At 37.2% G+C, this 27,510-nt stretch overlaps 1 protein-coding gene across 4 annotated transcripts in view; it reads left to right on the top strand.

Moving 5' to 3' along the window:
• Positions 1 to 27,510, top strand: part of HEATR5B (HEAT repeat containing 5B) — a 59,727-nt gene that overhangs the window by 12,319 nt on the left and 19,898 nt on the right. For all 4 annotated transcript variants that reach the window (XM_071575512.1, XM_071575502.1, XM_071575486.1 and 1 more), the window contains 16 exons: positions 761 to 872; positions 2,430 to 2,582; positions 2,871 to 2,970; positions 3,691 to 3,800; positions 4,716 to 4,879; positions 6,946 to 7,121; positions 8,376 to 8,481; positions 9,914 to 10,104; positions 11,779 to 11,938; positions 14,642 to 14,831; positions 16,181 to 16,350; positions 18,690 to 18,834; positions 19,684 to 19,923; positions 22,615 to 22,863; positions 24,765 to 24,946; positions 26,045 to 26,113. In XM_071575512.1, coding sequence (XP_071431613.1) covers positions 761 to 872; positions 2,430 to 2,582; positions 2,871 to 2,970; positions 3,691 to 3,800; positions 4,716 to 4,879; positions 6,946 to 7,121; positions 8,376 to 8,481; positions 9,914 to 10,104; positions 11,779 to 11,938; positions 14,642 to 14,831; positions 16,181 to 16,350; positions 18,690 to 18,834; positions 19,684 to 19,923; positions 22,615 to 22,863; positions 24,765 to 24,946; positions 26,045 to 26,113 — 2,517 coding nt within the window. The remainder of the gene's footprint in view (positions 1 to 760; positions 873 to 2,429; positions 2,583 to 2,870; positions 2,971 to 3,690; positions 3,801 to 4,715; positions 4,880 to 6,945; positions 7,122 to 8,375; positions 8,482 to 9,913; positions 10,105 to 11,778; positions 11,939 to 14,641; positions 14,832 to 16,180; positions 16,351 to 18,689; positions 18,835 to 19,683; positions 19,924 to 22,614; positions 22,864 to 24,764; positions 24,947 to 26,044; positions 26,114 to 27,510) is intronic.

Genomic DNA, 27,510 nt, shown 5'->3' with positions numbered 1-27,510 from the left:
CATAGAATCATAGAATCGATTGGGTTGGAAAAGACCTCCAAGATCATCAAGTCCAACCCTTGGTCCACTCCAGTCCCTTTACCAGATCATGGCACTCAGTGCCACGTCCAATCTCAGTTTAAAAATCTCCAGGGATGGTGAATCCACCACCTCTCTGGGCAGACCATTCCAATGCCTGATTACTGTCTCTGTAAAGAATTTTTTTCTGATCTCCAACTTCAATTTCCCCTGGCAGAGCTTGAGCCCGTGCCCCCTTGTCCTATTGCTGAGTGCCTGGGAGAAGAGACCAGCCCCCACCTGGCTAGAATTTCCCTTCAGGTAGTTCTAGACAGTGATGAGGTCACCTCTGAGCCTCCTCTTCTCCAGGCTAAACAACCCCAGCTCCCTCAGCCTCTCCCCATAGGGCTTGTGCTCCAGTCCCTTCATCAGCCTTGTTGTTCTTCTCTGGACTCGCTCCAGCACCTCAATATCCTTTCTGAACTGAGGGGCCCAGAACTGAACACAGTACTCAAGGTGTGGCCTCACCAATGCAGAGTACAGGGGAAGGATCACTGCCCTGGTCCTGCTGGCCACGCTATTCTTGATACAGGACAGGATCCCATCTGCATAACATGTAATGTGCATTTATTCTTTATCCAAGGTCAATTTATATGATTTGAGAATACGTTTATGTATAGTCTGTAAGTGTGAACAAGTAGCAGTAGCTTGCAGGGGCTTCATTTAAATTTTTAAAATCCACTGGTTTTTGTCATTGGTGCAGATGGTGGTCAGTATTGCTGAGGATCTGTTACGAACTGCTGCACAAAACAGCAGGCTCTCCTTGCAGCGAACTCAAGCTGGGTGGCTTTTACTTGGAGCACTTATGACTTTAGGTTTGTAAAAATGGTCTGCTTTTTCTTTTATTTTAAAGCCTGTCCAACATTTCTGATTATCTGCTCTGGCAAATGGTCTTGACATGTAACCAGTTCAGTATCCAGTGTAAGAGTACTTATACAGGGGAAACAGTGTTAAAGCACTTATTTCAGTCGTGTTGTTACGCTGAGGGAAAGTGAAGTATTAGTGTTTATGTAAGCTCAAGGATAGTAGGAAGTGCCATAGTTAAAAAAAAATCTGCCCTGTTTTTAGAAACTCAACCTTTAGTCATTCTATGAAAGGGCAAAATTGCCCAGTCTTCCTTAATATTGTGGTGTGGAAGAAATGGGCCATATGTAAAATGCAATGAGCATTCCAACAAGTTGCATGTGTGCCTGTAGATAGGCAACAGTACTGCCTAGAAATGTTGTCAGTTTAAAAGCCCTTCTGTTGTCATTTAAAAAACTCAGTTTTGTGTTCATATCTGCCATCACAGAAGTATCAGAACCTGTATTTTGAGAGGTTTTAAGTATGTTCTTGAGTTTTTTCTGTTTTGTTTGAGGTTTTTTCTGCTGGAAAATGCAATAAAGTTTTGATGTGTTCTGCAGTATTTTGATCTCTCAGCAAATACCATTTTATGTTTAGTTTTGTTTCTCTAAATTCTCTCTTTTTTGCCTGTTTATTATCATGTTTTTCTAACAGTGTACCCCTATTTTGGTTGTCCTTCTCTAATATATTTTTGATGTACTTGCCATTAGATCTTTTTCAGAAGTCTAAAAAAACTTGACTGTTAAACTAATTTGAGTAATCAATAACTATCAGTTATTTTTCTATTCATTTTTTGGACAAGTTAGGATAGGCTAAAGAATTTACTTTCAAATAGTAATATAAAAAAATAAGGCTAAAGAACTTACCTTCAAAATAGTAATATAAAAAAATTAGGAGTCAAAAAGACAGCAAAAAGACAGTTGGCAGTGGTTCCATATAACATGTGTGTGTGGCTCGGCTTCGCGAATGAAGATTTGGGCAGGGCTCTCCCCACGTGGGTGTGCCCTTCCAGCCTGTGCAGTGGATTTTAGGTGAGGCTCAGCGTGCGCAGAACTGGCCCCACTGTTTAAGTCCTGAGGTCCATCTGCCACAGCCGAGCGAGCTTGGACAGTAACAGTGAAGTCCTCAGGACTAGAACCTACAGCACCCGGCATTTCCCAGGAGGTCTCCCATCCAAGTACTAATCCGGGGCTGACCCTGCTTAGCTTCCAAGATCTGACGGGATCGGATGTCAGGGAGGCGTTTAACTGCCTATATAACATTACAGTGTATAGAATAACCTATTTCCTGTATTTTTAGTACTGATATCAACAAGCAGAGTTAATATATGGCAGTTATTTGCCACACTTTCAACCTAGAAATGAGAAAGAATTTAATTTACTTTTAGTTGTTCAAGTAGGGAGAAAAGGAAGACAAATGAATGAAATAAAACAAAAAGAGCTTAAAGAGCAAAAGTCTTCATAGCAGATTTTTCACACTCAGTTAAATACACGTTTTTATTATACTGTCACTTTACTTTTTTTGCTTAGGGCCTTCTGTTGTTCGGTATCACTTGCCTAAGATGTTGCTGCTATGGCGAAATGTGTTTCCACGTTCTCTGAAGGAGCTGGAGGCAGAGAAGGCGAGAGGGGATTCTTTCACCTGGCAAGTAACATTGGAAGGCCGTGCTGGAGCTCTGTGTGGTAAGAATTTCACACTTGGAGATTACTTGTGCACAGTAAACCAAAACATCCCAAGTATAGTAGAGAGACCTCTCTTGACTTCCCTGCTTTCTTTGAAAATGAGTAAAATATGTCAGATTTTTGTCAGTGACCTGGTTTTAACATACAGTTTTATCAAGTTGTCATATAATAATTGAATAAATATTTTAATTGCTACTCTTTTGATATTCTCTTGGGATCTGTGTCTTCCTTCTGTTCTGTATTTGTTTGTTTCAGTGAAAGTTTAATTTTAAACTATTTTGTTATTAGCTATGAGAAGTTTTGTTGCTCACTGTCCTGAGCTCCTTACTGAGGATGTGATCAGGAAACTGATGACACCTATAGAATGTGCCATGACAATGATGTCGCAGTAAGTAGGCAGTTTTTGCTCTTTATTCACTTTTGTCTTTTCTCACACTTAAAACACTAGAAGTAATTTGTTTTTATTCACGTTCTTATGTAATACTGCACTGTTGTTGCTTGTCCATTTTAAAAAAAAACTTCTACGATCATTGTGTTTATGGTTGTTAGCTTGGTAAACGTATTATTGCATAGCCTGTGCTGAAGGGCCTACTGTGATAGCTGCAGTAACTGTGCTTTAGATTTCCAGTTCAGGTAGCTTTTGAATTCATTGTTTGCTTATCCTTGTGCAAGAAATGAGAAAACTAGGACACTAGTATAGTAGATGTTAATCAAAACATCTGTTCTTATAAAATGAACTAATGAAAAGACTTTCAGCATTTTACAGAATAAAAGTAAAACCACAAGACTTGAGTTAGTTTTGTAGTTTGGTGTTTGTCTCTTTCCCCTGGCCCACCCCTAATTACAATAGGACTTTCTTGTGAGGAGGTGCATTTCACTGATTCAGGACTGTGTATGTTGTGGTTTTGTTGTTTTAGTTTTTTTGTTTCTTTTAAAAGTCTTCTCTGTACAATTACTTTCTGAAAATGTACTGATAATTGAGCAACGTTGTTCAGAGTAGTTCTCTGAACACTTTTTTCTTGCCTTGGCTAGAGATAAATCTTGTGAAAAGAAATCTGAAAATACTGTTTTCAGTAACTGCAGTATTGTTTCTTTTTTAATTCTGTAGCATTCCATCAGTAATTAAAGCCCATGGAGCTCATCTCAAAGCTAGTGCAGCTATGGTTCGTTTAAGACTTTATGATATATTGGCCTTATTGCCTCCGAAGACATATGAAGGTACATACATTTTTAACAGTTTTTAATAAAGTAAAAATTCTACTTACTCCTGGTCATGCCTTTTTGATACTTACCAAAGCAAATGTAAGATTGAAAATAGAATTCTAGGAATCTCCAAGAATCTTGTACTGTATTCCGCATCTTCTGTATGTCATCTTGACAGTATAACTAAAGAGAATGGTAGTTGCTCAACATTCATACAGTAACAGAGTATAAAAGTTATGGTCCTGTTCATAATATTGACAGTTATGAGATCCAGTAATGGTAGTTTAAGTCATTGTTACTTAAAAGATAGAGAACATTACTTCATTATTTCATAGTATACTGAAAAGACAAATGTGACAATGAAGGTTTAGTTTTGGTTTCAGTGGTAGTTTTTTGTTTTATTTGTGTTTTCGTTTGGGGTGTTTTGTTTGCTTATTTTAGCCTGATTTAATGTATGAGGCAGATCTGTTGTTATTAAATTGCCAGACACTGTCAGAGCATCTGACAGATTAACTTTTTGTTTGGTTGGTTTTGTTAATTCATTAAATTTACATGATCGTGTGGGTGAGCAAATTTTTTCAAAATCTAGATTATTATCCTGGAAGGGATGGCCCAATCTGCTATTTAGAATGGGATGAAATCCTGAGGAATGTGCTCTGGTGGACCCTACTTGAGCAGGGAGGTTGGAGTAGATGACCCCCAGTGGTTCCCAACCTTATCCATTCTTTGGGTATGTGGGTACCCATGATTTGGGAGTTAAGAGCCTAGGGTTCTGTTTGAAGCCTTGCTCTCAACTCTGGTCTTGTCAGATTTACTTCTCTGTTCTCTACCTCTAAAATCAAAGTAATGGTACCTTTGTAACTTGTTATCACTAGCTGGAATGTTTTGGTTAAGAAGCAGCAATGATTCTTTTTAATATCTGTCTTTTAGGATCATTTAATGCACTGCTTCGAGAATTGGTAGCAGAATTTACTTTGACAGACAACTCTGCTAATACAACCACATCCCTCCTAAGGTCTCTTTGTCATTATGATGATAGTGTTCTGCTTGGCTCTTGGCTGCAGGAAACGGATCATAAGTCAATTGAAGATCAGGTAATAAAAAAGTAAAAGAGCGGATTATCTGCCCTGTCTGTGTGATGTGTGTGTGGGGAAGCATTCTAAAACTGAAGCTTTGTGCCTTGTTTTTAGTCTTATTTTAGAAGTCTGTAAGATGTAAGTTCTTCTGTCTACAGGGTATTGTTTTGATTAAAAACCACCTACATCAGAGATATAAATTGCATAATGCTTAGTGAATTAGCCTAATGTCTTTTAAAAAACCAACCCAACACTCTGCCCATCCCGCAATCTTCCTAGTGTAGCATTTGTTCTCATATATTTTTTTGAACCAGGAGAAATGTAGGTCCCACTTAACATGTTTTATAATGAGACTTCTGTCAAGAAACCAATATTGCAAATGGTGTTTTAGCAAAACAAGATTTAACTGGTTTTATAGGTGTGGCATGAAATGTTCTGTTTCATTTGGATATGTTGATACAATGTTGTTTACTGAAATAGCCTCTTCTGCAACACCCCATCTAAAAATGGGAAGGTTTATCAGAACACTTGATGGAGCAGATCCAAAGGCTAAGACTGATACCAAGTGTGAGAAACCAAGGGGAGGGAAGCTGTTTCTGAGCCACGATCAGCATGTCAAAGCAGAAGAAGGTTTTCTAAACTTGCCTTGTTTGTTGTGGTGGACATAGCAGACTTCCAGGGCAGTCTTCAATCTATAGAGCTTTCTAGGATCTTCCTTCCCCTCTTGCCCATTTTTTTTTGGCTTTGTGTTTGGTGAGTTGTTTTGGGTTTTTTGTAATTATGGTTGTTAACCTCTTACCTGCAAAACCATGGCACTGTTGATAAGTGAAGATCTGTAAGGCGTCCCAGGATTCTGTCACAGAATTCTGGCACTGTGCACTTGCAGCCCAGAAAGCCAAGCAAATCCTGGGCTGCATCAAATGCAGGGTGGCCACCAGGTTGAAGGAGGTGATTTTGCCCCTCTGCTCTGATGCAACCCCACTTGAGTACTGTGTACAGTTCTGGTGTCCTCAGCACAAGCAGGACATGGAACTGTTGGAGAAACTCGATAAGAGGGCCACAAAGCTGAAATGGGGGCTGAAGCACCTTGCCTACAAAGACAGGCTGAGGAACTTGGAGCTGTTCAGCCTGAAGAAAAGAAGGTTGTCTGGAGACCTCATCGCAAGTATCTGAAAGGGGCCTACAGGGAAGACAGAGAAGGAAGACAAAGTTCCTCCATCAGGAACTGCATCGACAAGACAAAGAGTAATGGGTACAAATTGAAAGAGGGGAAAATGAGGTTCCATATTAGGAAGACATTTTTTACTGTGAGGGTGGTGAGACACTGGATTGGGTTGCCCAGGGAGATCATGGATTGCCCCAACCTTGTCAGTGTTCAAAGTCAGGGCAGATAAGGCCTTGAGCAAGTTGGTCTAGTGGGGAGTGTCCCTGCCTATGGCAGGGAGGACTGGGAGTAGATGATCTTCAGGGTTCATTCCAACTCCTTAACTTCTATTATTTATGATTCTGCTTGATCACCTTTTTTTTTTCAGTGATGCAGAGGGCTCAGGAATATAAAATTTTCTTCAGAGAAAATACATACTTTTTAAAATGTTTTTCGTGAAAGAGTGATGGTTAGGAAGTATTTTCTTGATGACAGGAGCATTAGTAGTTCTAGTACTATTTCTAAATCTTTCTGCATAGGGAATTCTTATAACCAAAACTGAGCATTTAATATACTGTATTATAACTCAGTGCTCAGAGAATGAATGAATAACCTGTTTTCTGAAATGCTACATCATAGTCAGTGATTCAGAAGCTACTATTAGTGCCATAATTCATCTGCTTTTCTCTAATTTCCATCTCTTACTACCAGGAGTGATAGTTTGTGTATTTATCCTGCTCTTAAATGCTTTGACCCTCCAGGATTCAGCTGACCCTGTAAATGCTGCTGTGTGTGCATGGGCATACTGCAGTTGCATTCAGGTGTTTGTATGTTGTTTTGCTGTTCTAAGCTACTGCATATATTTTTTGGTTATCTCTAGTTCCAAGTTTTATGTGCACAGGTATATCCAGATGTATTCATGTTATGTGGCATTTTGCAGCTTCAGCCAAACAGCGCATCTGGAAGTGGTGCTCTGGAACATGATCCCTCCTCTATTTATTTGCGCATCCCTGCTGGTGAAGCTGTACCTGGTCCCCTTCCTCTAGGTGTATCTGTCATCGACGCATCTGTGGCTCTCTTTGGTGTGGTTTTTCCTCATGTGTCTTACAAACACAGGTCAGTTTACATAAGAGTTAACTTCCAGAACCTAATGCCTCGCTCTCTGGGTAATGTTATGTTGGGTTTTTTTAATTTGTGGGGTTTTTTTTCCCTGATCTAAAAAGTGACTGTTGTATCAACTGCCATGAAATTCATAGTTTACTATTTGGTGTCCATTGTGTCTCAGAACTCCACAATATGTCTACTCAGTTTAGAAATTAGGTGATTTCCTCAGTTTTATTAATTTTGAAGATTAATGTTCAGAGAGGGAGAGTATATTCTTCTCTTTTCTTACTGCATTTAACAGTAGTAATTTCTATGCAACCAAAATTTCCTGAAAAATTGCAATTAACTTCAAATCAGCCTTGAATACAGCAGTGGCATCCATTGAATTTCATTTGGCTTCAACAAGTAAGACTATTTGATTTATACTCAACTAATGATTGTGTGCATGATGAAAAGGAGGAAATGGAATTCAGTTTACTTTCCTTTGTGCTCCACATTGCCTCTACAATTATGAGTTGTCAGAACTACTTTTGTCATTCAGTTTAGCTCATTTGTCACTGAGCACAGAGTGAAAGCAGCTCTAAGGCGCATTTCAAAGTAAAACCATCCTTCAATGCAATCCTGATGGGAACAGGTTTCCCTAGCAGTCAATCTCATTTTGCAGTAAGTGCCGGATAGACTTGAGGGCAGCTTGCATTAATTCAGCTTGATCTATATCTTGTTAACGATGAAAAGATTTAGCTGCAGAACTGCTGAGTAGGTAAGAATGCAGATTATTCATTACACTCCTGTTGCTGGTATATTCTAAGGAACAGTCCTGCTGGTATATTCTAAGGAACAGTCCTTCTCCCAGTAATGTTTTCTGTGAAGGAATTGGAGGGAGGAGAGAAGTTTAATGGGAAAAGCAATAGGATAAATAGAATGAATAAGGAGGGTAACACTATTTTAAATGGTAATGAAAAGGCAGCATTTTCCACTCTGATTTCTAGTTATTCAGCCAAATGCACCTGATGACTCACTTCCTCATAAGGGTGTTTTCTTCAAAAGGAATAGAAAACATTTGTGGATGAAGTAAAAGAACCAGCAAAGGGACATTCAGAATAACTGCCTGTTCTGCCTATAGTGAATACCTTCTGCAGCCCTGGAAGCATAAATTCTGTGTCTGAACTTAAAAGGCCCTTTTGTTGTGTGTGTTTTTTATCAGCTGTGTTTTAGTTTCTATTTTGAAAGGCTGTCACTTCAATTATGTTCTTTCCTTTGGTTTAGATTACAGATGTTGGATCATTTTGCCGAATGTGTCAAGCAGGCTAAAGGTGTTCGTCAGCAAGCTGTGCAGCTTAATATCTTTACTGCTGTTCTTAGTGCCTTGAAGGTAAGACTTGTAAGCTTGTAATGAATGCCCAAGTTCATCAGTTTGTATTCAGCATAAAGAGCTGTTAGAAGAACATTACTGAAATTACTACTCAAACATTCAAAAGTTTGAAATTACCGAAATTGCGTTTTTCTCCCCAGGTATTAATATGAGCTCTTGTCTGCATGTATCAGTACAGAGAAGGAATGAAGCTCATGTAGTCTGCATTCTGTAGTATTCAGCACTATATAGTATTCAGTCTGTCTTTCTTATTTTTTGTTTAACTTCCATTTTCAGTCCTGTAGTTTTATTTGCACTGGAATCATGGATTTAAGTACTTTGTCACATATATTCAAAAAACCCATCATGTCATAGAGTATTGTGGAAACAAAACCAGAAATATATTTGGGTTTACATTTTAGTTATCTTACTGCACCAAATTCTAGTTGTTCATGCTTGGTCCCAGTGACTGCAAGTACAGCTCTGTGCTCTCTGGCTACAGCTGGAAATGCAACCTCACATGATCAAGTCAGGAAGCTGGACAGCAAGTCACAAATAATGGCTGCCTAGTTTAAGCTGATTATCACTGGTACCTCATGTCTTCGGTTGATTGGCAAAATACCCTGGCAAAACAGCACCTCACTTCTTGTGTTCTTAGAAATGTGGACTATGTTGCTACAATTTGAAAAGTACATTCTGAGACAGATTGGTGGAATCTTCCATGCCATGCCAAGTGGTCAAAGAATTGTGAAAATTTAGCTGAAATGAGGATTTCAGATCAGAAAATGACAATCTTTGGTAAAGCCTATGACTTCTTCCTCTGTAATACATGCAGTGTTTTTACTTTACCTGGGTTTAATTATTTTTCCCAGAGTAAAAGACTTCTTGTGAGTTGTGAAAGGTGATATGCTATTACTGAAGTATGGAAACCAAAGAAGCTGCAGATGCAGTGTTTAGTGTTTTGTTCTGCAGAGTGTTCCTATATGAGGCTGTATAAATGTTTATAGAGATCTGATTATTAAGAAAAAAGATAGTTTCATGTACCTAAAATGTCTTTGATGTAAGTGATTCTTGCAGAAACATAACTGGGCTGTGGTTTTCCACTTTGACAGAAAGAGATGTTGCTGTTAGATTTTTAAAGCTTCTCTTTTTTCTGAGGTGTCCTGTGTAAAGCTAGATCAGGCTCAGTTGGACTAGGGTGTGTGTAGTGCTGTAATGCATTTGATAAAAAAGACTCATGCAACACATCTTCCTGTGTGTGAAACAGTGTTGGAAAACATAAGATCCAGGATGTTGTTGATTTTGAGTTTTAAATGTTTTCAACTGATATATTTTAGAATAACTATCACAAATGCAAACAAAATCAAAAGTGCTCAATTTTTACTTGAAGGTGTTAAATATATCTTCCCTTTTTCCCCTAAATCTGAATGTTGGTTTTTTCTTTTTCATGTAGGGTTTAGCTGAGAATAAAAGCACATTAGGTCCAGAAGAAGTCCGCAAATCTGCTCTGACGCTCGTAATGGGTGCCCTTGATAATCCTAACCCTATTCTGAGATGTGCAGCAGGTGAAGCTCTTGGCAGAATGGCTCAGGTGGTTGGAGAAGCCTCTTTCATTGCTAGAATGGCTCAGTACAGTTTTGATAAGTAAGTTGATTTTAATTCAGAAAAGGAAATAAAATCACAGTTTAATGTAGTTTGGAAGATTCCTCTTCTAAATTACCTACTGATTATTCTCTTCTCTTCATGCTTGATTGCTGTGGTTATGTAGATCTAACAAATCTTCAAACAGGTTCTTCTCTTTTCCATTTATTTCATGTGAGGAATAAAAGCAGAGTTGTTAAACACATGGAATGTGAAATGATACCAATGAATAGCTTTTGAGGAGTTACTCGATGGTGACTAAACTGTGTTAAATAGATAGCACAGCTTACATTAAGTCTGAAATACGAACTGTGTGATAGTGGTTCTGTTTCATTGAAACATTCTCTTTAAACATTGATTTAACTTATACTGAACTGTATTTTTTCATATTCTCTTGTTTATCTTAGGTTTTTAGAAAGATGTGTGATAGAAATAACAAGACAATGTTTCTCAATTTTTTGCTTAAAGTCAAGGCATCAGCCTATTTGTGAATCAGAATGCAGCTGCCTCAGGGCTGCAGCCTATATTTTTGGCTGGCCAGGCTGCATGCACATAGCCTCAGTTCAGCTCTCCTACCTCTGGGTAACTCAATTTTTCTCATCCTTTTCTCTTGTAATAAAGTACATCATCCTTACTACCTGTTCTTGCATTGCTATTACTGGGACTATTTTCTTGGATTCTTACCTAGGATCAAGCTGTTAATGATTATCATTCAGTTGACACTGTCAAGTAATTTTTTTATATTTTAGATGTGCATTTTTTAAACTGAGATTGGACATGGCACTGAGTGCCATGATCTGGTAAATGGACTGGAGTTGGACCAGGGGTTGGACTCGATGATCTCAGAGGTCTCTTCCAACCCAATTGATTCTATGATTCCATAATTTACTTTGTTGTTCAGTGATGGTTAAGAGCATGCGTCTTATATCCAGAAAACCAGGGGAAAAAAAGTCCTTCTTTGTTCTAATTAGGAAGTCCTTCTTCTATGTCTCATCTCCACCCACTGAAAAGATTTTTAGTTACCAAGTTATGTGTGTGACATGCATTCACAATCAGAAGTTTTGTGGAAAATGCTCAGTAAGTCACTGCTTCATACAACTATATCATTCAAAAAACTATTAATTCTGTTTTAGTTTTATTAATAAAAGGCTCGCTATTTAAAAAAATAAAAAAGATTTATTGGAAAAGTCATAGCAATCAGCTGTAGAAAAGAGCTGTATTAAAACCTGGACTTTGCAGAGAAAGATGTAGCTGTGGATTTCTTTGTAGTTTCTCAGTATGTGTAGTCATTTTTCTCTTCCTGATTCCTTTTCATTGCAGTGGTTGAGCAATGACTTTTCTGATTATTAAATTCACTGTGAAACACTAGTAAACTCTTAAATTCTTTCTCTCTGTATCCTTCCAAAATTCTTCTTCATCTAAAATGTCAAGTTCTGACCAGAAAGAAAGAAAATAACTATTAAAATAACTTTTTTTTAAACTTGTCTTATATGTAACATGAGTTCATAGCAATATAGATTAAGTACATTGTTTTTTCTTTTGTTATTCAAGTGTCTCAAGGTCTTGTAAGGTGGACTGCAAAATTCTGTTACTCTTCTGCACTCTTACGGTACTTCAAAGATTCTTTGTAAGAAACTTAGTGAATGACATGATTTGCTTTTATTCAAACATTGATAGGTTAAAATCTGCTCGAGATGTTGTATCAAGAACAGGCCATTCCTTGGCTCTGGGCTGTCTCCATCGGTATGTTGGTGGAATAGGTTCTGGACAGCATCTGAAAACTAGCGTCAGTATTCTCTTGGCTTTGGCACAAGATGGAACCTCTCCTGAAGTCCAGGTAAAAAAAAAAGTGATCACTGCAAAACTACTTTAAAATGTTCAGGATGAAAACTGAAAATTAAACTACCTGTTCTGTTCTTTAATAGTGTGACATTTAAGACATGTAGTATGTACCAGGGAGCATGAAAGTGGAACTTTCTTTATAAATTCTTAACAGTACAAAATCCCAAAAATGTAGTATAATTAAAATGTAACCGTATAGCTAGTTAGGAGGTAGTTGCAAGTGGTCACATTAATTCAGATGGACAAGGGTCTGCTTGTCAGCTGTGCCAGAGTAATGCACTGTGGCCACATTCCTAACTGACTTTAATTGTAAAGCAAAATGTGTTAGTTTTACCTTAGCTGCCTAAACAGAAGGTTTTAATAACTGGCTAATGGGTAACATGTGATCAGTTACTGGAGTCTTGGATGATGGGCAGTAGTTTTCTTTGTCAAGTAATTTCTATGTATGTGATACATATGCAGTATGACAACACATCATCTTTGGAAGTTGTATTTATATGAAAAGAGAAATCTGTTGCAAGCTAAACTGTAGCTAGGGGACAGAAGGAGAACTAGCAGGAGCCAAGACTTAGGATAAGTCAAGGAGGGGTTTCTATCTACTATGGACTCTAGACATGTGAAGTCTCAAAAGAGGATGATTTGACTGTTAAAAGTTGCTGGTAGCGTAGAAGGAGTTCTAAATGTGCTATTAAAAGAGTAATGTTCTTGGAGTTGCTGGATGTGTAGACACTGTCCAGTTCAGAATGCTTCTAAAGTGGAAAGTACTGGAAAAATGGGAGAAAATGCTGTCTTTACTCTCTCAAGAGAAATAGGAGAGGTCAGTGTCTCAGTCTGTCTTTTAAGACTTCCTTTAAGTCTCTGTTTGTGGCTGCTGCTGCAAAAAGAAAAAAGCCCTAGATGGATCAGTACATGCATCCTTATAGTAAGAAATTGAATGTTAGAGGAAAAAGTGCCAATCTTTTGTTCTCCAGAAATTAAATCTATCAAAGTACTAAAAGAATTAATTCAGAAGGGGGAAAAAAAAGAAAAAAGAAATCTATTTTGAGTAAAAGCATGTCTTGCCTGTCATTATTGTACTTCAATGATTATGGTGTAATTGCATAACGTAATAGATAACTTCTTGTTGTTCTTTTCACAAGTTGCTGCAAGGAAATGATTAACTGGAATAGTAACTTACGTTTTAGCAGCAGGAAGTTGTGTGCCACCCATGAGTAGGGACACTTTATACCCACAGATTGAGAAGCCTAAGCTCCCAGTAACTGTACAGAATTCCACTTCTACCTTGGTTTAAACTGTTCACTTGAATAGAACAGGTACTAAGTACTTTCTTATTTCTTAGAGAAATAAAAAAATCAAAATAACAAAACTTACCACTTGAGAAAACGAGCCTAGTTTTGTTTGAAGATAATGTTAAAAAATGTATAAATACAATTTATAGTCTCTTGAATTTCCTGAACTTATTTAAGGTAAGCCAAAGTGCAGTTTGCATATCTAACTAACTTCATGAATGAGTAGGTAGTGCATGTAATTGTGCACCATTCATTTGAAAACCAAAATGGAAAGGTTATTGTTTTATGGGGAAAAAAACCTGAAATATAAAGTGGAAGTCCAGGTGGAACTTGCATATCTGTCTTATTTTCTGTTGAGAATACACAACTAGGCCCCTACAAAAAGCTCAGCTTTTAAATCTCATCCCTTATATGGTCAATGTGGATACACAGAAACTGTATGGAAATACTAGTAATGGAAATTTACAGAACTGAAACGATAAGCTGTAATGAGTTAGGACTGTGGAAGTAGTTTTGTGATTGTTAGTGCTAGTAGTCTTTGGGTTGCATCAGAGAGGATTAAAAAGGAGCAGTTGTAAAGTCAGGTTTACCAGTGTATTCCTAAGAGTCCAGCTTCTTTTATCTTAGTCTTTTCATGTATTTGTTGTAAAAAGGTTGTGAAATAAGATCATTTAGTAGGATGTTTTGGAGAGATAGCTGATGTTATCAGGTCTGTCAGTGGAATTTATTTCCTGTGAAACATCAGTATCTCAAAGGACTGTCCTTTTACCTGCTTCTTGCTCTGACAGTTACAATGAATTACTTTGCTCTTTTTTAGTTGACTTGTCTTGCAACTGAAATACATCCATCTTTCACCATCTTTTTTCCTCATGCTGTAGTACACTGACTGAACAGCCCTGCTTTGTTCTCTTGCACCCACTAACAGGAAAATTAGAAAATGTTTGTGAAGTTTTAAACTTGTCGCAAAAATCAGTTGCTACTAAACTGTAAAAGGCACTTCCCACTAATGGCTTTGTAAGCTGCCCATTTCAGACTCTGTGTCCAGTTTTATAGTGCAATGATTCTCTCTTTCTCCTGTCTTGAGTCACTTTTCTTTTTTCCTTTTTGTTTTAAGTGGATGTGCTGTTTTTGTATCTTTCTTCCTCAAAGTGCATAAGCATATTTTTTCTCAAATTCTTTGTAATCTTATCTCCATTATCGCCAAAACTGCTGATAATAGAGTATGTTAGAAACATTTAAACTCTCAGGTGATTGCTTGAGCTTCTGAAACTTCTGAAGCACTTCTGGAGTAAGAGTAGCTAACTGGGCGTGTTTAAGTATGGATGTATGGAGCTAGGTTCCATCTGTATACAAAACTGTTTAATTTCCTGAATGCATTACTAAAAACTACTCCTTTGTGTTTTTCATAGACCTGGTCTCTCCATTCACTTGCCTTGATAGTAGATTCCAGTGGACCCATGTACCGTGGGTACGTGGAGCCGACGCTCTCTCTGGTTCTGACTCTGCTCTTAACTGTCCCACCGTCGCATACAGAAGTCCATCAATGCTTAGGCCGATGTCTTGGAGCTATAATAACTACTGTTGGGCCTGAGCTGCAAGGTTAGTGAGAATTTGAAGAGAAAACAAAATACCTACCTTGCATAAATATGATACTGAAATCTTAAATGGAAGAATGCAAGTTTTTGTTAGTTGCAGGTGGGGGGAGGCAATGTTGACTCTTTAGTTACAGTCCTGCAAGCAACCTCACTTCTGATCCTACTTATGACTGCTTGGGGCTTTTTTCACTGCAGTTTGAAATTTGTATTAAGAAGTTGCAGTGATGTATGGTGTTCTGGATAATGGCAGCTTTGCATGGTAGGTAAGCAATGAAGCCCTTGCTGCATATTCTGTTGTGTACATTTTTATATGTAGGTGGAACATGAGGCAAGGTTTTTCCTCCACTTATTTAACACGTGTTTATTTTGTTTTTAAATGATGGCAAGAGCTTAAGTTTGACATAATTGATGATATTGTGGACTATAACTAATTTACATTTATTCTTGATATCCTTAGATCGCTGTACCTTACTGCACAGGCTAAGATCTTGTAATGCCAAATACTGTGTGTGAAATTCTGTACCTCAGGTGTTAAAAACATGGATTTGTAACTTTGTCTAACTAGAATTTCTAGGAATATTTATGGAATGGAAGAGTATTTATAGGGTGGAGCCAGCCACTAGTGAAATTTTAACTCTGAATAACTGGACTTAAGTTTCTAGTTATGAAATATTTCTAGATGGTTTAATTGAACTTATGTATCTGTGTGTTAACCTTTTGACCTGGAATATGATTAATTTTTGAAGTAACAATGTATGTAGGATGTGTTCTGCAGGTTGCATTTCTGTAATGCAAGATTTTTTATAAACCTGATGCAGGTTAATTCTGAAAATATAGAATGAGATTGTTTTTCAAATTAAATACTGTTCTTTTGAATGCTTGTCTGATTAGAGCAGTGCAAGTCATCAATTGGAGCTAATTAAAATTGCCTATATATATATACATATATGTATGTGTGTGTGTGTATATATAGATACACTAGCTTGAGAGTCACCTGATATTTTAGGGAGTTGTTCAGTGCGTGAAATGTTGCTCATATATAGAATGAAAGAGACTTTTAAAATCTAAATTCAGATCATTCACTGTTTTTGTGTCCTGAAAAGATAGTCTCAAAATATTTCTGACTGGAAATCATCAATCCAGAATTTCATTTGGTCAGGATATTGTTTAACTGAGCTAAAAAAGAGATACTGAAACACTCTCTAGTGTTCTAATTTGCATGGGAATTCAGAAAAGTTGCATGTTAATCTGTCAACTGTGAAGCATTAACAGTTCTTGCTTCTCAAAGGTTTAAAATCTACAGTTGTCATAGAAAAGTTCTGCTGTATTAAGGATATTGTGTTACAACATTAGGTAATGGAGCTACAATTTCAACAATCCGTTCGTCCTGTTTGGTGGGATGTGCAATCACACAAGACCATTCAGACTCACTTGTTCAGGCAGCTGCTATATCCTGTCTTCAGCAGCTTCATATGTTTGCACCACGGCATGTCAACCTGTCCAGTCTGGTTCCCAGTCTTTGCGTGAGTACAAAGTGCATCCCTTTTTTTCCTCAAAGTTTTAGGCACGTATTTAGCAGAGGGCAGAGGAAGTACTTAACAGGATGTCAAGGATACCCATATGTAATAAGTCAGATTTGCAGAAACACTGGAGTGCAATAAAAGGGTTTTTGTCTCCAAGCCATTTTATATATTTTCACAATGCTGTCTAAATTGAAGCCATGGTGTCTGACTCTCTTTCACTCTAAATAGTGTAACATAGCAAGCATTTATAAATAATATGATTGAGTAAAAAGATTTCTGAAATGCTCTATTTCCTCCAACTAATTGCACTCACTGAGGGAGCTGAGTTGTGGAAATGTAGCAGATTTTGGATTTATTTCACCACTGTCAGCGTAGTAGATGCTGACATTCAAATTCTTATAGTCCTGCTGCTGTTAATGTTGCCTTCTCCATCTGTTAGTGCTCTGTCAGCAAGTCTTGGCTTAAGCCTGGGAGTAAGGCAGACACTGAAACCCAAAACATACCAAATATGACTATAAGAGTAAAGATTACATGTGTGGGTGTAGTTTTGGTGTAGGTTTGTTTTGTTTTGGTTTTTTTTAATGACTACTATTGTAAAAATTATTTTTCAGATGGTTCAGTAGTCCAGTACTGAGAAATTTGAGAACCTTCTCCTTCCTCTGTCTGTTTGATGTTTGGCAAAGTTGTTTTTGTCATTCTTTGTAGAACTAGTGGCTCTGTGTTACCTGAAGGAATACAATCCTACTTAAGTTAATACTGGACCTTTTTCTTAGTCTGCCATCCAGATTTTCCCTAGGGCATCCTCTCATGGTTATGTGCTTCTCCCCAGCCCTGTGCACAGTCCCACCCCCTACCTTACCCCCAAAACTCCTGGTAGTGCAGCGTGTTCCCAGAATCTGTCACCTATCCTTTCACAAGATTTTGCATGGAAGGAGTGAAATGCACCCACAAGTAGATAGGCCCTTGTTGTGCTGCGTACAACATGACAAACATAACGCATAACCACTTACTCTGTAAGTACCAGTGGATAATGTTAGACAGTGAAGTTCATACATGAATAACTAGTGCTGATTTGAGGCCTTTTCGCAGGATTTTCTACTATTTCTCTTCTGTTAGTTTATGGTCTTCTGCAAAGCAAAAGCTATTTTCATTTTCTTTTCTCATATTCCTTAGTTTCAAAATGTAATTAGTTTGGTAAGGTTTCCTCTGAGTTGTCATGTGCATTTCTTCATATTGCAAATGCACAGATTTATAGGCAAGGTCTGCCTTCCCTGCCTCCTTAGCAAACTCTTCAGACTCATTCTAAATGGAATTATACCAGGTATCAAAATTAAACCATACAGTTCTACACTGTAGTTTTAATTTCTTCTTCCTGCATTGGCTTCATAACTTCTAGTTATTTGTTTTGTAACTTGAAACAGGGAATACATTTTACATTAATTAAATCTCCAGAATGTTCTGGGTTTTAGTTCCTTTAAAGCAGTATCAGTGTAATATTTAGAGGTTTTTTAAAGTCTGCTTGTTTTTTCAGGACTAAAATCTTGCATATTCATATGTGGAATAAAGATCTACTGTTAAAATGCTTTATAAACTGTATAACCCTTTCATTTAGGAAGGCATTTTCCATCCACATAATAACCTAATACTGAGAAAGCAAATGTGTGTTTGGTTTATTAAAAACAAATTACCCAGGGATAAATAAAGAATCAGAGTTTCTTAAAGAACATTCTTCATCTCTTCCGCTGTGGAAAAACATACACTTCTCTGTGCAGCTACTTTCTCTCAGGAAAATGGAGACCATGCATAATTCTTCTATAAGAAAAATATTTGCTTGTACTTGAGGTGATTCAAAGGCATTAGAAGCCAGTGTTGGTTAGCAAAGACATCTGATGCTGTCTTATTGAGAAGCTTTTAAGAACTTACTGCTGTAGATTCTGTTAGAAATTTGAAATGAAAGTGTTTATGATAGCTGTTAAGTGTGGTGCATCTGATGATGGATTTTTGTTTTAAAAAAACGTGATTTACAGCTATAGGAGAACATGAAGCAGAGTAGTACTGGAGTATAGCAGATTGGAAGCCATAATTAATCTGAATCACACTGACAAAATAGTTCCAATATTTCAGCTTTTATCTCTAAGCAGGTAACAGCTGTCAGTTCTATGTTTCTCAGCTTTATTTTCATATTTGTATATTACAAAATGTGCTTACTTCCTGAACTTTCAGGGTCTGGTACCCAGCAGCTCACACATGGTCATGTAACAAAATAGTGGAATGCTTTTAGTCCTTGATTTATTGTGGGGTGCAGCAGTTCACTTACCTGTAACGGTTCTGATTTCTAGGTTCATTTGTGCAGCTCTCACTTGCTGCTTCGCCGGGCTGCAGTTGCGTGTCTACGGCAGCTGGCTCAGAGGGAAGCATCAGAAGTGTGTGAATATGCCATGAGCTTGGCAAAAAACACTGGGGACAAAGAAAACAGTGGCATCAGTACGTATTTCTTATATGTGGCCTTTTTGTAACACCTGAGTGCACATGTGTGTGCATAGATGTGGTTTGCCTTCAGAAAGAGGGGAACAAAGCCCAACATTCACCCTTCTCCAAGTGAAAAAAACCCCTAAAACTGTCTCTTCCAGCTCAAATAACTTCTGACTGCACCCCTACTTATCTCTTGAATTTCATTTATAATTTAACTATTTGTTATGTTCAGACTTAAATCTCTCTGCTTCATTAAGACTGGGAATGAAGTTGGGAACATAATATATATACAGTGGAAATGTATTACAGTTTTTCTGGTGTTTTACCAATTGTTGTTTTGAAAATTGACTTAATTGTATGCTGTTTGATCAAAGTATCTGGCTGTGTTACATTCTGTTAGCACATCATCTGCAAAGCCTGTGGATTTTGCTGGCCAGTTCAATTCTTATACATATGATTTTATTTTGAAAATAGGAGGCTCAACACGGTCTTCATTCAAATGTAGAATTGTGAGCTTACTCATTAAATCATACCAGTTAAGTCTGCTTCCAGAAAGATTCTTTAGAGTCCAATACTATTAGGGTTTTTTTTACAAATTCATGGGCTATGTACCTTGAAAAGACAGAGAGAGATACTTCTTTTTAAAGTAGTACTTGGAGATGTTATTTCCCTTGCAGATAAAATTAATCGCTGTATTAAAATCTTTCTGGTGTTAATTCAGAAAAAAGTCAGTAACATCTTGGTGTATCATTGCCTGAGCTATACACAACACAGTTACACGATGTCCAGTTCTAGTCTGTTATTCCAGATTTTAAAACTGAGTTACTGATTTGAGAGAGATTTCTCATTATCCTTTTGCAGATATTAATCCTTTTGCACCAGGAGCTGGTTCTCGTCGAGATGCTCATTCCCGGCATCAAGGGGTTAATATAACAGAGACAGGGCTCGAAGGTGTCCTTTTTGGAATGTTGGATCGGGAGACTGATCGAAAGTTGTGCTCAGATATCCACGATACTCTGGGACATATGCTTTCATCACTAGCAGTAGAAAACCTTTCTCACTGGCTCATGCTTTGTAAGGATGTCCTTGCAGCTTCAAGTGGTAAGTGTTCTGTATTGTTCACACAAATCATAATATATCCTTAATGTTCCCATGTTCTGGCAATATTGATTTGGATCTTGCTTTTATCCTAGTTGTCTTGGTTTGAGGGGAAAAACCAAAATGTTTACCAAAAAGCAGAGGAGAGGATTCCTCCACAATAATCACGTCATTCTTTATTAAATTTAAGAAAAGGAACTTTAATTAGAAAATGGATATAAGAAGGATAACTGTTCTTATCTACTATATATATCTACATATATATGTAGATATAACTGTAAACAGACCAGAGCAAACTACTCCCCCAGCACCAAAAGTAAAAACAAAAGAGAACAACCCCCAAAATGGTAGGTTCCTCCTGGAGCAGTTACATTTATGGACAGTGTCAGTGTCACACCTTGACTAGCTGGGAAGTGAATCCTCAGTCTTTTCCCAGCAAGGCAGAGGCGAATGGTGCTCTCTTTGTCCTTTGTCCCAAACGAAGAAGGAAGAGCTGAGAGTGAAGGGATGATGATAGTTCCCAGGAAAGCAGATGTGACTCTTGTCCCTCTCTCTTGGGTCACTGCTGTGGTGGGGCGGGCAGCCGCGACACTGTGGCCGACGGTGAAACTAGGGCGGTGACCAGGGCCCCAAATGCCAAACCAGGAGCAACACTAGTGGCAGGAAAAAACGAGCTTACTCCACAGTAGCAGCAAGGAGCAGGAGAAACTGCTTCTCTTCCACAGCAGCACATACAGCCAGAGCTGTGTGATGTCCCCAAGAACAAAAAAAAAGACAGTGCAAACCCATTCCCCACCACATCTTCCCCCAGTCTGCTCCCACCCAAAACGATCAAAAAGGAATTGGTAGCAGTTAACTACTTCTTTTGTTAACTAATGGCATGGGAAGTTATTGGCAGGGAGAGAATTTTTCCTTTAACATTCCCAAAACTACAACACTAGTTAAGATGTAGGTTATATTGTATATAGAGCTTTCTATTATAGTACATTAAAAATACCTTTTAAAGAAGAAATCATCAATGTTAAGTTTCAGAATATTGCTTTTAAGATTAAAAAGTTAGCTGCTTACAGTAGGATTTCCAGTGGAGAAGTAGTGTGTTTATAATGCTGATATTTCAGTATCTTAGTGAAAGCAGACATTCTTATTTAGCCAATATACATCAGGACTGTACAGAAAGAAGACTGCCATACACATTCTGAGTTTTCTTTTATGAGGTTTTATGAGTTACTGATGTGATGATAGGTTACCATGGTGATGAAACTTTTGTTTTTTGTTCAGCTTTGCAGATTTGTTTGCACAGATTTTGTCCTCTGAGACCTTATTCCTGTTTTTCAGCTTGTAGGATGGTTGTGACGCAGATTCTGCTCATTTCCCTTGCATTTATTCTTGTTTATTGGCATATGTGAGTTCATCCTGAAGCTGTTTCTAAATGGTGCCAGCTTTACATTTACTAATGAGTAATGCTAATTTCTTTATGCATTGTAGTTACCACATATCTACCCAGTGAGAAAGAACTCATTTCCCAAGTGTGCTGTTTGCATGTCCATTTATTATTTCATGTGGGATAAGCCTTAAAGGTTTTAACATGGTTGTCCAATTTCTTATTTATTTATTAGTGGGTGACATAATCTCAGAGAGAACCATATTTAAACAAATTTCTCTCAGGTGTGCTTCAAGCCAGCAACTTCCCTTTGATCTCCTTTGATCCAGCTAACTGGCATATGACCAAAATGTGGTTTGCTTTTTAAGCAGAGATTTACGAATCATCCACATAAAGTCCTGGATGCCTTTTCAAAACAATGTTGTTATGAACTGGCATCATCCATGTTGTTTTGCCATAGCCTTTTTCTTTATTGAATGTCTTGGCTCTTCAGTTGCTTAAATTTAGACTTTCTAAGAAGCATGCTTGAGTTGGGGTGGGTTATCCTAGCAATAATTTCTGCTTGTTCTGCTCTGATTATTGCTGGGGTAATTTTTGTCAGTATCTAGACGTTTTGCTGAATGAGACCTTGGAATTGAGAACTTATGTTCTCATTTCTGAAGAGTAGAAGTGTATATGCATGTTTGGTGAGGGGTTTTGTTTTGTCTCTGTTTGGCTTTTGTTTTTTTATGTGATCCCTGAATTACTTTTATTTTCTGAAATGAAGTTGCAGAGCCACACTTGGAGAAAAGAATTTTTTGAATGTTAATCACATTTTTGTGTACCATAAACTGCCTACTTGGCTGTGTGTCTGTCCCATGGCACAGAGCTTTGTAGTTTTGTTTCAGTTTAACTTGCACTTTATCTTTTACTAGAAATAGGAGCTGAATAATTCAAAGCTAAGATGATTCTTGATTCTGAGCCAGATAATCTCCTTGCCTTGTTTATTGGCAGTTTAATGGGTAATTTTCAAAGCTGAGAAGTTTACATATGGAATTCAGCTATAGTTGGTGTCTGTGGCGAATGAATGTTACAGGAATTTCTTTCATATCATTTAAGACAAATAAAGGATAATGTAACCCAGATTAGAGGTGAAAAATGTTTCTTCACTGATATTCCTTTGCTTTTTGATATGTGCCAAATGTTGTTTCAGTGGAAGAATTAGTCTGTTCTGAATTTCAGTGTAAGGTGAGACTTGAATTGTTGTCCTTAGCTGTCCTGTGCAGATTGTAACAGTGGGATATTTTTTCCCCTTTAATTGTTCTCTGTTGTAGACATGAGCACTGCTGCTCCCTTAGGAGGGAAGGATGAGGAATCCGAGAAGAAGGATGAGATGGATGATGATACGATGTTTACCACCTTGGGTGAAGAGGACAAGTCCAAACCTTCTGTAGCACCTCGCTGGGCAACTCGTGTGTTTGCAGCAGACTGTCTGTGCCGAATTATCATGCTGTGTGAGAATGCCAACAAGGCACACTTCGATCTGGCACTGGCTCGTTTAGCCAGACTTAAAAACCCAAAAAGTAATTACAGAACATGCATGTTTTGGTTTTAATATTTTATTTTATTTTTCACATGTCTTTACAGCTTAAGATTACACAACCAAGAAAAGATGCATAATCACCCTTTATTCAAATGGCTTAAACCAAAGGAAATGTCCAGCAAAAGTCAATAAAACTGTAGCTTTGTAACCACTGTAGTTGCTGTACCATGAGCACAAAGAATGTGGTTTGCTGGAAAAGATAAGTTCTGACAGACTGATCTGCATAGGAAAAAAAACCTCCTTAGATATGCAAACCTTTTCTCAAGTCTGAAACAGAACCTATAAACTTGTAGCTAAGGGCAAGCTGGGAATGGTTTCAGAGTTTAACATAATGACAGAATGAATTCAACTTAAGAGGTTATTTCAGCATTTCCAGACGGAAGGAGTGCTAGGAAGGAAAAAAAGAGAAGTTAAGGCTGGGTAATTATTGCTGTGGCATTGGTTGCAGAGAGAGGCATGTAGGAGGGACCTATAACAAGACATGGACTTTTTAAAGTTCATTCTTTTGTTATCCATGACAGCGATAAAATTTAGTTTTCAAGCTCATGTTTCAAAGATACTTTTATGAGTTAGAGGATCAAAATTGAGAGGTCATATCTTGCATAGTTGTTTTGTGAAGAAATGTTTTTAGAACATAGTGTGAGCCTTCTGTCCTTAGGTTTTTCATGTTGTATTGGTTGTGGTGTGTAGTGAGAGCTTGTGTTCACTTATGTAATGCTTGTGAGAACTAGGATGAATGCTGTGAGCATCCCAGAATACATGAGATTAATGGATTTTAATGTCTGTGTTGTTGAGGGTTAGTGTCTGTGAGGATATGGAGAGTTACCAGGTCTTTGCCTGTGTTACTTTGATGCAGCCTGGTTCCACCACTGTGCTTTGGGTTTGTGAGAATCTGGTTTTTGGCTTGATTTGAGCCTGAGGTCACTGTTGAAAACTAGGAAGGAAATGTTTAGAGAGATGGCATTGTATTATAGAGAAAATCATGACATAACTGCTGCTTAAAGAATCCTATAGAGGATTGTATATTAGAATCCTGAGAATTTATATCTCTGAATTTATTTGAAGTGAACTGTTATATGTTTGGTATCACTGTAAAAAGGAAAACTCAGCAAACTTCTACCCCTCCCCTGTTCAGCTTCCAAAATACTCAAATTTTGTTACTGTCTTTGACAGTCTGAAAAAGTAAGTGCAGACTTTATCACTTTGTAGTTTTTAAGTGATTTTCAGTTTTTCTTTACTGAAATGCCTCTGAAAAGCTTCAACCACAAAATAATTTTTCTTTTTTTACCTTGAGACTTTGTATTTTTTGTTAGTCACAGTGGATTTTTTCAGTAATTTATTTTTGTATTAATTGTACAACATAATTACAAATTGTGAGTGAGAAAAGAAATAAACTGAATAAATAGAGAAGAATAATTTTTTCAGAAATGTTGCTGAGTTGTGTATTGTTCTTTACTGCTTGTTGTCTGCTCCTTGCTTATGGCCTTGGATGTGGTTTTTGGGAGCAGAACTAGAGGCAAACTCAGTTTTAGGTGTTCAAGGTTGACAGCAGCAGGGGTCACTATAAGCATAGGACTTGTGCAAGACCAAGAATTGCCTTGAAAACTTTCTGTAGGTTTTACAAAATGTTTTAATATCTTCTATGCAATTCTATGCAATTTCTGCTCAATTTTTAAGGAATAAAAGTTGTAGAATCAATTTAAAGGGGGAAGTGGGAACAGGAAAACTGGTTACATTCTTTCCTGCCTTCTTCCATACCTTAAACGTGGATCTTTGAAAACCAATAGGTAACAGTTGTGCCTGTCAGTGAGGAGAATGTTGCAAGTATCTCTTGTTAGCTGTCTTTTAAGTTACTAATAGTTCTTCGTGTTTTGTTCTAAGATGACTTTTTAGTGCTCCATCTCTCTGACCTTATTCGAATGGCATTCATGGCTGCGACTGATCACAGCAACCAGCTACGAATGGCAGGTCTTCAAGCTCTTGAAGACATTATCAAGAAATTTGCATCTGTTCCTGAGCCAGAGTTTCCAGGCCATGTGATACTGGAGCAGTATCAGGCAAATGTGAGACCTCCTTTATAAGTTCAGGGAATTGTGTATTTATGTCAATATGCCAGTATTAGTTTTGAGAATATTTTGTAACTTCGGAAGACCTGTGAGAATTTTTTTCTGTGTATGAAAATGTGCTGAAGAGACACTCTTATTTACCTCTTCAAATTTTATTTTTATATCTCTTCATATTTATTATAGTTCAATAGCTGACAAAATGAGAAATTCAGTAGCTTGAAAGCCAGATGTTGTAAGTTACATTTAATTTTTGGCAAAAGTGGCTTTTCATTTGTAGAATTAGGTATTGGAAAATGCAGCTAATTCAATTCTAGATTTAAGCTAATAAATCTGTTTTCTTGGAAATGAGTGAATATACTTCTGTTCAAAAGAAAGCTACAAAAGTATACCAATGGGAAATGGGCAGTTGAAGATTTATTTTGGAGTTTTATTGCTTTTTTATTGTTGCATAGCTTAGCTCTTTCACCTCTTTTCACTGTGTCTTCAAGATCTTTTCAAATACATTTTAATGGCAGGTTTTCATATTTTTCACTTCCTGCACTTTTTTTCTTCCTTCTATACTGCTGTAACCATTGCTTCTCTCTCCCTTTGACTGGGTTCCTTTTATTTCATAAAAATGCTGCCTTACAGCAACTGTCTTAAAAGACTTTTTTGGTCGCTATTTGTCATTTTGGGAACTTGATGCAAATCCAACCATAAACATTTGATTTCACATTGGTGTTCCTTTGAGCATCAAAAGGGTTATTGAGCTTTAGCAAAAATTGCACCTGTAATACTTAAATGAGTAAAAGGATACTCATTAACAGAAGGAAGAGAATACCACATATTTGACAGAGGTAACTGAAACTTAAAAAAGGCAATGGGCAAGCAGGAAAAAAGGCTTTGTTTTTGATGTTCTTGTTGTTGTTTAAAGAATGCTGTTGTAAATGTATTCTAGACAGCAAGGGTATGTTTGAAATGTAACTATAACACCAAATTTGAGAATCTTGTCTTGCTTGTTTTGTATTTGTCCTTGAGCCCTAAACAAGGTGAGATAAACAATGTTGTAGCACTATTGTTTTGGTTGGATTTTAAATTTTTTCTTCCTGTCAATAGGTTGGAGCTGCTCTGAGGCCAGCCTTTTCCCAAGATACTCCATCCGATATAACTGCAAAGGCCTGTCAGGTACAGAGGAAATTGTTCAGATATTATAAGCAAAACTAATTTTCCTTCTCTTTGAAAAAATAATACAGAAGAGAAAGAGTATGAAATGACTGGAAGATATTGCAAACTTAATCTGTGATGGTTTTGGAATATATGTTGTATTTCTTAGTAATATATTTTGTTCCTCAGAAGTGCAGAAGTCCTTTAACAGGGAGCTACATAAAAAATGTGTCTGAAACTAATTATGTTTTCATGTAAATTCTGCATTTGTTGCTACCAAAAAAGAAAATAAAACTTAATGAGACTAAAAATAATGGATTTATTGACTTGTCTTTCAGTCTGATCAAATACTTGCATTACTGATAATTTACCTTCAAACACTAAACTTCCATTTAGTTTAATGCTCTATTTTAGATTTTAGAAGATCTGAGCATTCTCATTACAGGCATAGTAACAAGTTGTTAGTGAAATTCTGGTAATTGTTTTTCCTTTTTGCATGTGTGTGGTTTTTTTTCTTTTGTGTGATCTTGTGTACTGTGGTTTAAACCAACTCTCAGCAACATAGCTGCAGTAGTACCTGGTATGTGTTTTGCACAGCAAAACTACTACTGTACTCTAAAGCAACAGTTTAATGAGCTGTGCAAACAGCAGTTTTGAAATGGTGGGGTTTATTTTTATTTAGTAAGTTTGGTCCAGCAGGAGCGTGACTTTGTCTTATTCTTTTATAACCTTATATTTCCAGTAAAACCTGTAAGGATCATTTGGTATTTACACGTAGGAAATATTATGTTCATTCTGACTTACAGAATGTTACTGTCCATGTATAACTAGATGAAGAGGCGGTTTGTGTGTAAACTTAAAACATTCCATACAAGTTGTCAAAGTCTTCTCTATTCAACCAGTTTCAAAGTGGATGTGTGCACTTACAGGATCAAATGGTTAGAGATTAGTTTTGGATATCGCACTCTATCTAGAAGCTACATGGACAGAGATGAGTGTCACTGAAAGAGTTGGATGTTGTTACAGTTTTATGTCATTACTGAAACAGATGTTGTCTTTGCTGAACAACAGGATTGAAGCTGGTCTTAGCCTACTGTGAATTAATAATGGATTTGTGAGAAGTTTTCTACAGCTTTGTCCTGTACATATTTGGGACATTTTTGATGATTGTGTTTATGTTATTCTAAATATGTCCATCATTCCAGATCATGAGAGTCCCCTCCCTAAAGGCTTTGCTGGAACTGGTTCTCTAAAAGCAAAATAAATAAATTGAAGATTGGCCAAAAATGCCTTGAAAAAAGTTTGTAAAACCTGAACTGTTTATGTCAGGATTTTTTGTTTCTGTTCCTCATCCTTGTAGAATCATCTCCAGAATAAAAGCAGCTCTTCTGAAAGAATTTATCTGTTTTTCTCTGCAT

The sequence above is a fragment of the Pithys albifrons genome, chromosome 2 (genome assembly GCF_047495875.1).
Source record: "Pithys albifrons albifrons isolate INPA30051 chromosome 2, PitAlb_v1, whole genome shotgun sequence".
Taxonomy (NCBI): Eukaryota; Metazoa; Chordata; class Aves; order Passeriformes; family Thamnophilidae; genus Pithys; species Pithys albifrons.
Note: the sequence above shows the minus strand (reverse complement) of the source record. Positions and strands in the feature narration are given on the sequence as shown.